Source organism: Delphinapterus leucas, chromosome 11 (assembly GCF_059928025.1).
Source record: "Delphinapterus leucas isolate spDelLeu-1000000601 "Yukka" chromosome 11, BTC_Dleu_Yukka2, whole genome shotgun sequence".
In the NCBI taxonomy this organism is placed as follows: Eukaryota; Metazoa; Chordata; class Mammalia; order Artiodactyla; family Monodontidae; genus Delphinapterus; species Delphinapterus leucas.
The window spans coordinates 92,595,288-92,610,463 of NC_143139.1; the positions used below are offsets into that span (position 1 = coordinate 92,595,288).

Below are 15,176 nucleotides of genomic sequence, written 5' to 3' on the forward strand. Positions count from 1 at the left end.
CCAGCCCTTGGGTATGGGAGAGCATCGCTCATCACGTGTGTCCATTCAGGTTGCAACCTGCAACTCAGTAACTGGGGGTGACTGGGGGTGGGAGTGCTGGGATTGTCTCCAACCATTTGGTCAAATCTTCCCAAAAGTTCTAGTTCATCTTGGCTGTACGAGGAAGAATCAAGGAAAGGAGGGTTTGTCCAAGCTTGCACCAGACCTTCAAGGGGACATCAATGCCCTCCAGGGGCCGAAAGGTGGGTGCAGACCCCAGAGGAAGGAAAACCCTGAGGGAGGGGGAGTGTGCCTGCCCCCAACCCGAGGGCAGCCCCTCTGAGCTCATTTCTTGCTGCCCGTCTACCACATGGCTCTGGAAAGTACTGGGCGACTTCTGTATCCCCTGTTCCGGGCTTTCTCTCAACCACCTCTGTAAGGCACAGTGCCCGGGACTGAGGGACCACCTGACTCATTCACTCACTCATTCATTCTAGTTACTGTACCTGCTGGGCAGTATTTTGGGATAGTCATCTCTTTTATCCCTCCTACATACACACACACACACACACACGCACGCACGCATGCACGTGCACACACTGCACGTGGAGAAGAATTATCCTGAGACCAGGTTTCCCAGGGCTGGGGAGAAAGGAAGAAATGAGTGGTCTAGAGCTCCCGAGGACATGGGCCTGGCACCTGAGTCCCAGCAGTGCCACCCCCCAGGAAGGAGGGATGCATCAGGCGGATGGGGCCCTGGGCCACCTTGCTAAGCATTCCTAGGTTTCGAGTTGGGCACAGAAGCTGCACCAGCACAGCAGCCATGAAGGGGCTGTTCAGGTCAGATGTGGTGGGAAGTTTAAGATTGTTTATCTCCAGTTTGGTAGAGGGAGGCTCACGGTCAGAAATTAAGGTGCACGACTGAGCAACTTTCAAAGTTCTATTCCCTGCACAGCAGAGCTCATGGACCGAGATTGACACTCCCACACATTCATCAAATACTTTCTTTGTACCAGGGCAGCCCTTGGCACCAGGATCTGACACGCACCTAATGAGCCTGTGGAGGCCACTGCTCGCCTGGGCAGGGGAACTGGCCGCGCAGACGGGAGGTCCCTCGGATCACGTGGGGCAGGGCAGGGTCTTACCCCTTCTGGGAGAACTTCATGGCCATGTGGATGGGGTAGCCACTGGGCCCCATGATGTTGCAGCGAGCGTTGCACAGCAGCAGCACACGGACCATCTCCTGCTTCCCCAGCTGGCAGGCCAGGTGCAGCGGGGTCAGCCCTTGGTTATTCACCTGGTTCACGCCAGCCGATGCGTTCTTCCCTAGGAGCTGACAGCAAGACCTCGGAGTGGGCAGGCGCCAAACACAGCGAGGCCCCTGGCCTGTCCCTCTGCTAACATCCACCGCTGTGGCCGTCCCTCTCTGGGGCCTCAGGGGAAGGGAAGCTGGACTCCACGAGAACACTGACAAGAACTTCAAGAGAAGCCACCAAGAAAGGAGGCTTTGGGGAGAGAAAGAAGCTGACTGTGCCAGTATTGGCTGGGGCGCTGGTCTGGCATGACTGTGGCGTGTATGAAATATTTCTCAATCAGGAAATGTAAAAGAGGTTGTACCTAGGATGGGCACTGGGGGTCTGGGTGGGAATGAGACTTGCTTTCCATTGCATACCCTTCTGTCCTGCCTGAATTTTTCAGCTACGTGTAGGTATTATTTTTTCATTAAACGAAACAAAACAAAACACCAGTATTAATAAAACGGCCATGAGGATTTTATTTCCTCGACTGTGGTTGAAAGCTGTTTCCCTGAGGTTAATTATGACCCCTGTGCACCCCTGTGACCAGCTGGGTCTGTGGACAGGCTAGGGACACAGCAGGTGCTGGCCGAGGTGCTGGCATCCAGGCCCGATTCAAGGGCCAGCCCCACCGCTCACAGCTCCGTGGCACCCCTCCCCGGGCACAAAACTTCGCTGAACCTCAGTCTCTTTGGCGAAGAGAAGAAGATAACGGCCCCCACCCACAGAGGTTATCTTGAGAATTAACTAGAACACATAAAACATGAGAATTAACTAGAACACATAAAACACTGAGTACAGGGTCAGGCACGGGACCAGCGGTAAAGGACAGCTATCGATAAGAGTGTGTACCCGCCCTCTGAATCGAGGCAGGTTCTACGTGGTGCTGTGCCGAGCACACAGTGGGGTCTCAGTAAGGGCAGAGTTCAACAGTGGGTATAGAATTCCCTTCCCTGAGAGCATTAACCATAAGACAGGAATCCATATTTTCTGGAATAATGTGGTCCCATTCTGATGCCAAGGCACAGAGAAGGATATAACCTTTACAAGAATCTTCTAATTCTAGGCAATAAAATACTGCCCAGTATTCTGTCTTTTCTATCTGATATATAAGGTAGCCTTTTCATCATTTGATCTACTTGCCTACAATTTTTATTTTTCTGCCCAGCTAATCAAAAATTTAACGGAAGGAGTGCCTTTGGTGCAAATGCCTACAGGAGCCAGATGGAGTTTTGTTTATTTTGAGTTGCTGTAAAAAGTTAAGCTCAGGTCCTGCTGGACCATGGGCGCCTCCAGGCAGGGGCTGAAATTCACCTGGCCCAGGGGCCCAGCCTACAGTGAGTGATCAGGAGAAGCTGAATTAAACTGACTGACGGGACTAGACCTTGAGCTCAGTTTGCTGGGTTGGAGGACTTTCCCAGGGTTGTAGGAGCAAAGTGGCCGAGGATGTGTCTCCTTGACAAGCATGGGGAGGCAAGTGCCAGGTGGGGCTACACCCTCCACGAAGGGGCTCAGGCCTCAAGGATCAAGGTGGGGACAGTGAGAGGCCCGGAGGGACACCTGAGCCCAGAGGCCCAAAGACAGCTGCGGCCGTGGTAAGGAGAGGCCAGAATCAGTCGCCCTGTCTCCACCCCTGCTCACCTGCAGCACTTGGGAATTGTCACTCTGGACAGCGTAATGGAAGGCGGTCTCTCCGTTGTTGTCGGTGACGTCCATCTGGGCGTGGCAGTACTGCACCAGCTCCACCAGGATCTCCCAGTCGCCCTTGCGGCAGGCCAGGTGCAGGGGAGTGCAACCCTCCTCATTCTCCCTGTTGTTGGCGCAGCTGCAGGGGAGGGCCGGGGAGGTGAGGGGTGCGGCATGAGGTGGGCGGGGCACTGAGAAAGCCAAGTGCAGACGCAGGGGAGGTGGGGGAGGAGCCCAAGAGCATTCGTGCCCTGCTCAAGCTGGCTGGTTCAAACTCAGGGCTGAGTCACAATTTACCTGTAACTGATGTGACCTGTATCAGTTTTTAGTTCAGTCTGCACACCTGTATGAGGGATGTGCCCTAGGGCCACACCAGCCTTAAGCGGGCAGTGGGGTGGCATAGAAAGAATCGCAGAAGGCAGAAATCTCACCAACCACGGGCAATTCACTTAACTTTTCTAGGGTTCAATATCCTTGTCTACAAAAAAATAAAAATAATACCTGCCATGCCTGCCCTAGGAAATCGATAGAACTATTGTGAGATCAAACACCATTACGTCCAAGATCATGCCGGTAAACTGTAAAAGGCAGTGAAGATTTTTGAGCTTTGGGCCCGGGAGCTGAACCAAGCTGTCTGAAGCAGAGAACTGGAGGTGTGGCTACCTCAGGGCAGGATGGTGAGCTCGAGTCCTCTGGCTGGCACGGGGCCCTCCCCAGGGGCCTGTTGGCCGAACAGACATAGGAGACTAAGTGTTCCAGCTTCCAGAAGGGCAACCAGGCCTTTGGAAGGAGACACCAAGGATCTGAAGCCTCTTCAGCCCTCTGCAGCTGAGTGACCTTGCACAAGTCACATAACCTCTCACTGGGATGACACTACTTCATGGGCATGTTGAGAGGATTCAAGTTCATGGTGGGTATAAAACAGCTACCAGGGGCCTGGCACCTGGCAGGCACCCCAGAAATGTTACATTGTTCCTTCTGACTTTAGTCAGCATTCCCCTGCTCTAACCCAGAGGCAATGCTGCCCCTTTTGAAGTCAAACGTTCTGGGCAACCTTTGAGTTTATGGAGGGGAACTGAGGCTGGACTGAGACTCCCCATCCACACCCAGTATCCCCAGGGTCCTGCCCTCCTGCCCCACCTGGCCAAGCCCCCCGCCCACCTGATGATGCGGCTGTGATGGAAGCACTCTCGGATCCCCAACTCCACCGCCAGGTGGGCCACCGACCAGCTGGGGTGGTTGCGGATGAGGTCGGTCAGCTGCTGCAGGACCTCAACATGCAGGATGTGGTTGGAGCTCTCGTAGAAGGGCGGCAACTGGGAAGAATACTGCTGGAAGTTCACCAGGGCATCGGCCTCTGTCTCCAGCTGGAAGAGCCTGAGGAGCCAGGGCAGAGGAGGAAGACACAGAAGTGAGCCGGGAGGAACCCTTGGCCTGTGCCCTTGATGGAATCTGAAGACTTGTGTCCCTGCAAACAGGTGCCTGCCTGCTTGCTGCTGTGGACTGACCTGCTCCAGCTGGACTCCCTTCCCCCACCACACACACACACCCCTAAATGGAGTTGGGGCTTTCTTTTTATTTGAAAAGATTTCCTTTCCTTTCTTTCTTTTTCAAAAAATATCATCACGTATATTTCCACAAGCATTGTTGCAAATCCATGGTCCAGCATGAAAGCAAAACTCCCCAGGCACATGAAGAGATAAGAAAACATGAAAGATGGGACTTCCTTGGTGGTCCAATGGTTAAGAATCCGCCTTCCAATGCAGGGGACGCAGGTTCGATCACTGGTCGAGGAACTAAGATCCCACATGCCGCAGGGCAACTAAGCCCACGTACCGCAACTACTGAGCCTGCATGCCACAACTAGACAGCTTGTGCGCTGGAACTACTGAGCTCCCGCACTCTGGAGACTGCACACCACAACTAGAGAGGAGCCAGCGTGCCACAACTAGAGAGAAGCCCACACACCACAACGAAGAGCCCGTGCGCCGCGACAGAAGATCACACATGCCACAACTAAGGCCCAGTGCAGCCATAAATAAATAAATATTTAAAAAAAAGAAAGTATGAAAGAAAACCAACAGAGACAATATACAAGAGAAAAAGACCTATAACTGGGGGGTCTACAAATACTGAAGTTACCTGACACAGACTTTAAAATAACTATGACAATATTAGGATAAAATAGAAGATTTACAATTTTGGCAAAACACTTTAAACTATATAAAAAAAAGAACCAAGTGGATATTGCAGAATTTAAAGATACAATTGCCAAAATTAAGAGCTCAGTGGTTAGGTATAATAGCAGATTGGACAACGCTGAATAGAAAATTGTGAAAAGGAAGATAGGTAAGAAAAAAGTAAACAGAATAAAGCATGGAGAGACAAAAGCTTGGAAAATACAGGAAACTAGATAAAAGACATAGAATATATAATGTAAAGATCTAACATACATATAAGTGGAGATACAAAAACAGAATAGAAAAAGAATTGTACAGAAGCCATATTTGAAGAGTTAATGACTATGAACTTTCCAAAATTGATGGAAAACATTATTCCATTAATTTAAAATACTCTATAAATCCTCCTCTACCCCCCCCACCAAATCCACACTTACATTCCTCCCACTGAGCCACTGAGTAGTGGGAATTTATGTGTCTTTACCCTTTAACCTGGCTTTGTAACTGCTTTACCAAGAATATGGCAGAAGTGATGCCGTCCTAGTTTCTAGAGCAAGGATTTAAGAAACTGGAAGCCTCTACCTCTTTTTTCTTGGGACCCGGCCATCATACCACAGGGAAGCTGAAGCATCATGGAGATGACTCTTGGACCCTTAACCCTGGATAAACTCCCAGCCAACAGCCAGTACCAACTTGCCATTTATGAGTCATCTTAAAAGTGGATCGTGCAGTCAAGCCACCCCAGCTAATACTATGTAGAATCAAACTGAGCCTTTCCCACTAAGCTCTGCTCAAATGGCAGATTTGTGGGCTAAATAATTGATACTGTTTTAAGCCACTAAATTTTGGGAGAGTTTGTTGCATAGCAATAACTGAAAATGACACATGTTGGTCAACATATTGTAACGTAGCAATAACTGACACATGTGCCATGTAGCAACTGTTGAAAACAAAACGCAAAGAGAAAACATTAAAAATAGCAAAGAGAGGGCTTCCCTGGTGGCGCAGTGGTTGGGAGTCCGCCTGCCGATGCAGGGGACACGGGTTCGTGCCCTGGTCCGGGAAGATCCCACATGCCGCGGAGCGGCTGGGCCCGTGAGCCATGGCCGCTGAGCCTGCGCGTCCGGAGCCTGTGCTCCGCAGCGGGAGAGGCCACTGCAGTGAGAGGCCCACGTACTGCAAAAAAAAAAAAAAAAAAAAAAGCGAAGAGAAAAAATGTTTTCAGAGGGCAACCATCAGACTCAACAATGAAACTCAACAATGGAAGCCAGAGATAATGAGATGACATCCTTAAAGAGCTAAAAGAAAATAAATGCCATGGAGAATTCTACACCCAGAAAAAAAAAAAACTTCAAGTATGACATTGAAATTAAAATATTTCACTAGTCAAACAAACAGATGCACCAGAGAGACAGACTGACTGACTGTGACATTAGCAGACCCAAATAAAAGGAAATACAAAAGGATTTTCTTCTGGTAGAAGAAAGTTGATCCTAGATGGATGGTCAAAGATGCAGGAAAAAAATTAAGCACCATGAAAATGGTAAATATGTGAGTGAATCTAAATAAATATTGACAGTATAATGCCTTGTTGGGTTTAAAATAAAAATATTAATAAAAAACAATACATGGCATAGAAGTCTGGAGTGGGATAAATGGAGTTAAAGGGTACTAAGACCCTTGTATTGTTCTGGAAGAGGCCAAAGTACCAATTATACTTCAGTAAGGCCAAGGATGTGTGTTACAATCTCTAGGGTTCTATCTAGAACTGTGAAGGGTACCATACGACCCAGCAATCCCACTACTGGGCATATACCCTGAGAAAACCATAATTCAAAAAGAGTCATGTACCAAAATGTTCATTGCAGCTCTATTTACAATAGCCAGGACATGGAAGCAACCTAAGTGTCCATCAACAGATGAATGGATAAAGAAGATGTGGCACATATATATAATGGAATATTACTCAGCCATAAAAAGAAATGAAATTGAGTTATTTGTAGTGAGGTGGATGGACCTAGAGTCTGTCATACAGAGTGAAGTAAGTCAGAAAGAGAAAAACAAATACCGTATGCTAACACATACATATGGAATCTAAGGAAAAGAAAAAAAAAGGTCATGAAGAACCTAGGGGCAAGACAGGAATAAAGACACAGAACTACTAGAGAATGGACTTGAGGATATGGGAAGGGGGAAGGGTAAGCTGTGACAAAGTGAGAGAGTGGCATGGGCATATATACACTACCAAACATAAAATAGATAGCTAGTGGGAAGCAGCCACATAGCACAGGGAGATCAGCTCGGTGCTTTGTGACCACCTAGAGGGGTGGGATAGGGAGGGTGGGAGGGAGGGATACGCAAGAGGGAAGAGATACGGGAACATATGTGTATGTATAACTGATTCACTTTGTTATAAAGCAGAAACTAACACACCATTGTAAAGCAATTATACTCCAATAAAGATGTTAAATAAATAAATAAATAAAAGAACTGTGAAGGGTTTCAGATTTTACCCTACTTGCAAACTAACATGTTAGCCTGACACAGTTTCATGGATGCTGGCAGAAGACACAAGGTTCCTGGATGAAGGACAAAGGACAATTTATTACTCACGGCAGTAGCATTTGTGCCAGAGTATCAGCATTTGCGCCTATTCCCTGGGATCCATTTCCCAGAGGGTGACATGAAGAGGGTCAGGTGACACCTGCTCATGTTGCATTAGAAGACAGAAACCCTGAGTGTAGGGAACTTGAGTCTGTTACAATCATCAGTGAGAAAATCTGTCTAATCTTTGCTCTGGAGGAAAATATTATCTTTATTATATAGAAGAGTAAGCAAACCTACCCTTTGCTCGAGAGAAAGACTCTACCTCTATCTTCCAAGGCTGTTCACAATACAAACATGCTTGTAAAGACAGTACGAAACAAAACTAGTCAGAGCCTCTGCTTGTAAGATGTACAGAAACACAAGAGACCCAAGGAGAACTACCTCCCAAAAGCTATCATTAAAAGATAATAATAGAGTATAAATTTCCAAGCTAATAGAGATGGAAAAATAGAATAATAAGAAAACATTTAATCATAAATTGCAAAAGCATTATGCCAAGGGAAAAACTCTGATTCATAAGACTACATGCTGTATGATTAAAAGATAAAACTATAGGGATAGAAAGTAGATCAGTGTTGGGGCTTCCTTGGTGGCAAAGTGGTTGGGAATCCGCCTGCCAATGCAGGAGACACGGGTTCAAGCCCTGGTCCGGGAAGATTCCACATGCCGTGGAGCAACTAAGCCCATGCGCCACGACTACCGAGCCTGTGCTCTGGAGCCCGTGAGCCACAATTACTGAGGCCCACGTGCCTAGAGCCTGTGCTCCACAAGAAGAGAAGCCACCGCAGTGAGAAACCCACGCACCACAACTAAGAGTAGCACCCATTCACCACAACTAGAGAAGGCCTGTGCGCAGCGATGAAGACACAACACGGCAAAAATAAAAATAAATAAAATAAATAAATTTATTAAAAAAAAAAGTAGATCAGTGTTTGCTAAGGGCTGTGGTGGGTGCAGAGGCATTACTACAAAGGAGCACGGAGGAAATCTGGGGAATAACAAAAAAGTTGTGCATCTGTATTGTGGTGATGGTTACATGAGTGTGTACCTTTATCAAAATCCATTGAATGATACACTTAAAATTGGTAAATTTTATTTTTTGTAAATCGCATCTCAATAAAGCTAAAACAAAACAAAACAAAAACCAAAAAGTAAAAAGAAGACAAGAAAGAAAGGAATAAAGAAAAGAAAATAGGTGGAAGAATAACAAAAAAAAAGCAAACAGTAAGACAGTAGATTTAAACCCAAATATATCAGAATTACATGAAGTATAAATAGACTAAATGTTCCAAATAAATATAAGAAATAACAGACTGGGGGCTTCCCTGGTGGCGCAGTGGTTGAGAGTCCGCCTGCCGATGCAGGGGACACGGGTTTGTGTCCCAGTCCGGGAAGATCCCACATGCCGCGGAGCGGCTGGGCCCGTGAGCCATGGCCGCTGAGCCTGCGCGTCTGGAGCCTGTGCTCCGCAACGGGGGAGGCCACAACAGTGAGACGCCAGCGAACCGCAAAAAAAAAAAAAGAAATAACAGACTGGATAACAGGGAAAAGAAAAGACAACTACATATTCTTTACAAGATTAAAATTATAAGGAAATATATAAATACTAACCAAGAGAAACCTGGTGGAAGCTATATCAATATTAGAAAAAGTAAAGCTTAAGGTAAAAAGCATTGCTGGACACAAAGAGGGACAATTCGTAATGATAACAGTTTCAATTCACTAGGAAAATATGATAATTATGTATCTAATAATAAAGCTCCAAAACAAAGTCAAACTTGACAGAATTAAGAGAACTAGACAAATCCACAGTCATACTGATAGATTTTAACATATTCTACTAGTCTCTTACACAAAAAGCAGACCAAAAAAAAAAAAAATCCCTATTGGATATAGAACAATTAATAAACTTGACCTAACAGACATATATAAAGCACTATTCCCATCAAGTACAGAATACACATGCTTCTGAAACACACACACAAAATTATAAATATTGGACCCATGCTGGGCCATAAAGCAAATCTAAACAAATTTCAAAGACCTGAAAATATTTAGACTATGTTCTCCAACCATGATGCAATTAAGCTAGAAATCGATAACAAAAAGATAACGAAAAATTTCCCATATGTTTACAAATTAACCAAGATACATACAAATTATCTACGGTTCAAACAGGAAGTCATGGTAAAATTTAGGAACTTTCTTGACTCAATGACAATGCAAACATTACATATCAAATTTGTGAGATGAACTTCCACTTCTGGCTATGACAGAGGAGTTTGTACCAGACTAGCCTTCCTGGTGAAAACAAATATAAAGGCAGGATTAAATTCAAACAAATATCTGAAGGTTCTGGAGAGAACCAAATGCAGGCAAGGCATAGCGGGCCAGGATTTTAGAGAAAAGGGAAGCACACTGAGGTATGCCCCACATTTTTACTCAGGGAACTGAGGTAAGCCCCACGTTCTCATTCAGTTTAAAAAGAAAGAATAAAGGTAAAATATAGTCATTTTTAGAGATAGAAAAACAGAGAATTCACTGTCAGCAGACTTGCACTAAGAGACTTAAGCAGAAAGAAAACGATCTCAGATGGAAGCAACATAATGCACGAAAGAATAAAGAACACTGGAAAAGGTATTATGTGGGCAAGTCTAAATTGACTGTGTTTTGGGTTCTTTTTTTTTTTTTGGCCGTGCCACACAGCTTGTGGGATCTTAGTTCCCTGACCAGGGATTGAACCTGGGCCCTCAGCAGTGAAAGCATGGAGTCCTATCCAGTGGACGGCCAGGGAATTCCCTGAATTGACTGTTTCTGAGAACAATAAAAATGTTTGGGGGTATATAGATAGAAATATTTACATATATATTTAATTAAAATGAAAATACATCACAAAAAGTTGATGAGATGCATAAATGGAATTGAAATATTCAAAGGTTTCTGCATTGTCAGGGAAGTGTCAAAGTACCAATTTAAGGTAGACTGTGGGACTTCCTTGGTGGTCCAGGGCTAAGACTCTGTGTTCCCAGTGCAGCGGGGCTGGGTTCCATCCCTGGTCAGGGAACTAGATCCCACATGCTGCAACTAAGAGTTCACATGCCACAGCTAAAGATCCCTCGTGCCGCAACTAAAAAAAAAAAAAGATCCCACACATGGCAACGAAGATCCCACATGCTGCAACCAAGACCCAAAGCAGCCAAATAAATAAATAAAATAAAAATATTTTTTAAAAAGGTAGACTGTAATAAGTCAAGGATGCATTTTGCAATTTTTAACTACTTAAACATTAATAAAACAGCTAATGATCAGGGGAAATGGCATTAGTATACATACAGCAGCATTTGGCTTAAACACAGTCAAAAGTTGGTTCTTTGAAAAGACTTTAAAAAATCAATAAACCCCTAACAAAACTCAATGAGAAATACAGAAAACCCGAAGTACCATCTTTTCAGATTCTTCACATGTTAAAAAGAATAAAAGAGGACATTATGAACAACTTTATGTCAATGAATTTGACATTTCCTGAAAACACAACATACCAAAACTGACACAAGAAGAAGGAGAAAATCTGGTAGTCTGGTATTTATTCAAGAATTGAATACATATTGAAAAGCTTCACACAAAGGAAACTTCAGGCTCAGATGGCTTCACCCATGAATTCTTCCAGACATTTAAGAAAGTAGTAATATCAATCTTAAACAATTTTCAGAAAATAGGAGAAGGATTACTTCTCAACTTTTTTTATGCAGCCAGTTAAAGCTGACACCAAAACCTGATAAGAATGTTTTTTAAAACGAAAATTACAGGATAATATCTCTCATAAACATAGTGCTGAAAATCCTAAACAAATATTCGATTTGATCTAGCAATATACAAAAGGGATGCTACATCATGACAAGGAGAGATTTATTCCCAGAATATATGGCTGCATGAACGTTTCAAAACCAACCAATCACCCAATCAATGTATAATTCACCACACTGACAAAATAAAGGAGAAACTAATGAGCTAATAAATGCAAATCTCAATTGTTTCAGTATGAGCATTTGATAATATACAACACCCATTCATGAATTTTTAAAAAAGGAAGCTCTCAGAAAACCGAGAATAAAAAGGAATATCCTCAATGCAACAGACGGTATCTGCAAAAAACTTAGAACAAACATCACGCTTAATGGTACGATGTTGAAGCTTTCCCTTTTGAGACAGGAATGAGATAAGGATGCTTGCTTCACCGTTTTACTCATCATTCTTACCAGTGCAGTACGGCAAGAAAAATAAATAATAAGTAGAAGGATTGGAAAGGAAGAAGCAAAAACCGTCATTATGTTCATGATGATATGATTATGTTCTCAGAAAACCCAAAAAGTCCTACAGATAAATTATTAGAACTAATAAATGAGTTTAGCAAGGTTGCTGAACACAAGATGAATGTACGAAAGATCAACTGCCTGGCTATACGCAACAACAAACAGGTAGAAAATTAAACTTTCATAAATATCATTTATTAGAACATCAAAACATGCCAAACACTAGGAATAAATCTAACAAAATATGTCCAAGACGAATGTGCAGAAAACTACAAAGAATTATTGAGAGAAATTAAAGAAAACCTAAATAAGTGGGAGGGTATTTCAGGTTTTATAGTCCGGAAGACTAGACAGTATTAAGTTGTCAATTCTTTTTTTTTTTGCGGTAGGCGGGCCTCTCACTGTTGTGGCCTCCCCCGTTGCGGAGCACAGGCTCCGGACGCGCAGGCTCAGCGGCCATGGCTCACGGGCCCAGCCGCTCCGCGGCATGTGAGATCTTCCCAGACCGGGGCACGAACCCATGTCCCCAGCATCGGCAGGCGGACTCTCAACCACTGTGCCACCAAGTTGTCAATTCTTACTGAACTGATCTATAGAGTCAGTGCAACACCAATCTTAAATCTCAAGAGCAGAAGCTTTGTTTCTTTCTTTCTTTGCTTGTTTTGTGGGTGGAACTTCTTTGTCCCATAAAAATGCAAAGAGTTGAGAATAGCCAAGATAATCTTGAAGAAGAAGGAAGTGAGAACTTGTTCTACCAGATATCAAGATTTATTATGAAGTTACAAGACAGCATTGTATTGGTGCAAGAAAGGAAAAATAGAACAGTGGCTAGAAACGAATTCATTCCTACAGGGAGGGACGCCTGGATTTATGTCCAATGGCATTCTAGAGCAGTGGAAAAGAACAGTTTGTGATAAAAGGTCCTGGGAAAACTGAATCTCCAGCCGAAAAACAAGAAAAAGAAACTTGAGTCCTATTTCACACCATACATTAAAAAAAAAAAAAATATTCCAGGTAGATTATCAACCTAGTTGTAAAAGCAAAACAATAAAGCTCCTAGAAGATAATGTAGAAAAATATCGGACTTCCCTGGTGGCACAGTGGTTAAGAATCCGCCTCCTAATGCAGGGGACACGGGTTTGAGCCCTGGTCCGGGAAGATCCCACATGCCGCATGCGACTAAGCCTGTGCGCCACAACTACTGAGCCTGCACTCTAGAGCCCGTGCTCCGCAACAAGAGAAGCCACCGCAACGAGAAGCCTGCGCACCGCAAGGAAGAGTAGCCCCCGCTTGCTGCAACTAGAGAAAGCCCATGCGCAGCAACAAAGACCCAACACAGCCAAATAAATAAATAAGTGAGTAAATAAAAAGATACATGCACCCCAATGTTCATGGCAACATTATTTACAATTGCTAAGATATGGAAGCAACCTAAGCGTCCATCAACAGATGAATGGATGAAGAAGATGTGGTACATTCCATACAATGGAATACTGACTCAGACCCAGGCCCTGTCCTTCCAGAGCTCTGTGGTCTGGTGGGGGAAACAGATGTGCAAACAGACATGTGGCAATCCGTGGCAAGAGGGGCGGACAAAGGTACAGACACTGCTGAGGGAGAACAGAGGGGTGAGCACAGGCTCACAGAGCAGGGACACATGAGTCGCAGGCCAAGGAGTGCGGGAAGAGCATTCTTAGCAGATGGAAAAACAAAGGCAAAGAAAACATGTAAAGAGTGAAGGTCTGTCCGGGGAACATGAGTCTGACACAAGCCCATGTACCCCACATTGACCCCACTGAATGCCGGGTCCTGATCCACCTTTTCTGGCTACTGCCTGAGGCCCTGGAGGGCAGAGACCTGCCACTGGTGGAGATGGGCTGTGGGCTGGATAAACAGTGAACGGGCAAAGCTTAGGGTGTGTGTCCAGGCAAAGTCCCAGCACAGAGGGCCTCAACAGTCAGTCGCCCTTCGAGAAGTAAAGATCACGTGTCACACACGCTTTGATCATTCCTCTCAGGATTCCTGGGAAGTGCAGCCCTGCTTCTGCTGAGATACCAGCGAGGGGCTGGCGGGGTTCATCAAACAGCATATGTCACAAATCAATGTCAGCAGTAAATGATTAACTCGTACCAGGAAGAGAAGTATGGACGTTATCACAATGTACACAGCGGTGCTACAAGTGACCACCACGGGGCTCACCCCAGAAGAGCCAGGCACCTGGACCATATGTCAGGCTGGGGGCCCAGGATGGGCCCAGCTCATCACACTGCAAAGCGGCCCGCCTGAAGGAAAAGGAAGAGGTGGGCTCTGGAACCAGGATGTCTGTACCCCAGCTCTGCTATGAGTGGCTTTGTGACCTCAGGCAAGTTACTTAACTTCTTTGAGCTTTGTTTCCTCCTCTGTAAGAAGGGGTCAATAATAGCCCTACCTCTGGGGACTGTGGTGAGGACAGAGGGAGGTAACAGTTAGGCCAGCGCCTCACATGCACTAACATAACGCGGTACTATCATTGCTGCCGTCTGTATCAGCCAGCATCCAACTCTCCACCCACAGGGGTGTTGTGGGACTCCCAGGCCTTAGGGAATAAAACCTGAGGATTCAGAAGACGCTGATCCCCTCCCCCAGCCTGAAGCTCTGCAGTTACAGAACAGGAGCACCTCTACCTGGAGGCTGGAAGCAGGACCCTCACACCTCCGTCCAACACACTTAAGTACTTTGGGGACAAAGCCCTCCAGGCAAGTAAAGGAGGAGACTTAAAAGACAGAACCTCGAGCCCCCTGAAGAGGAAGTCCAGTACACCAAGCCTTCTCTCCACAAAGCGCAGGGTGTTCGGAGCAGTGGGGAGCCCCCCAGGATGACTACCCACAGTGAAAAGCCCAGGGCTCTGGCACAGTGCCCCCATCCCCCCAACAGCCCTCACTCCCAGCGACTCCCAGGCCTTGGCATCACCATTTCTGCAGCTCTTCAGAACCTCTGCTCCAGCCTCCCACCCTCCATCCTCCATCCGCACCTCCCAGCTCACTCCCTGGACGACAGGACAGCCAGATGGATGAACAAATGAAGCAGGACCATCAGCCGTAGCCCAACTCAGCCCCGGTCTGCCAAGCTCCCTGGACCCT

The 15,176-nt window shown here is 45.6% G+C and overlaps 1 protein-coding gene across 8 annotated transcripts in view; it reads right to left on the reverse strand.

Moving 5' to 3' along the window:
• Positions 1–15,176, reverse strand: part of PLA2G6 (phospholipase A2 group VI) — a 50,289-nt gene that overhangs the window by 25,565 nt on the left and 9,548 nt on the right. For all 8 annotated transcript variants that reach the window (XM_089921309.1, XM_022596648.3, XM_089921308.1 and 5 more), the window contains 3 exons: positions 4,122–4,337; positions 2,916–3,099; positions 1,125–1,312 (listed from right to left, as the gene is read on the reverse strand). In XM_089921309.1, the coding sequence (XP_089777435.1) occupies positions 1,125–1,312; positions 2,916–3,099; positions 4,122–4,337 (588 nt within the window). The remainder of the gene's footprint in view (positions 1–1,124; positions 1,313–2,915; positions 3,100–4,121; positions 4,338–15,176) is intronic.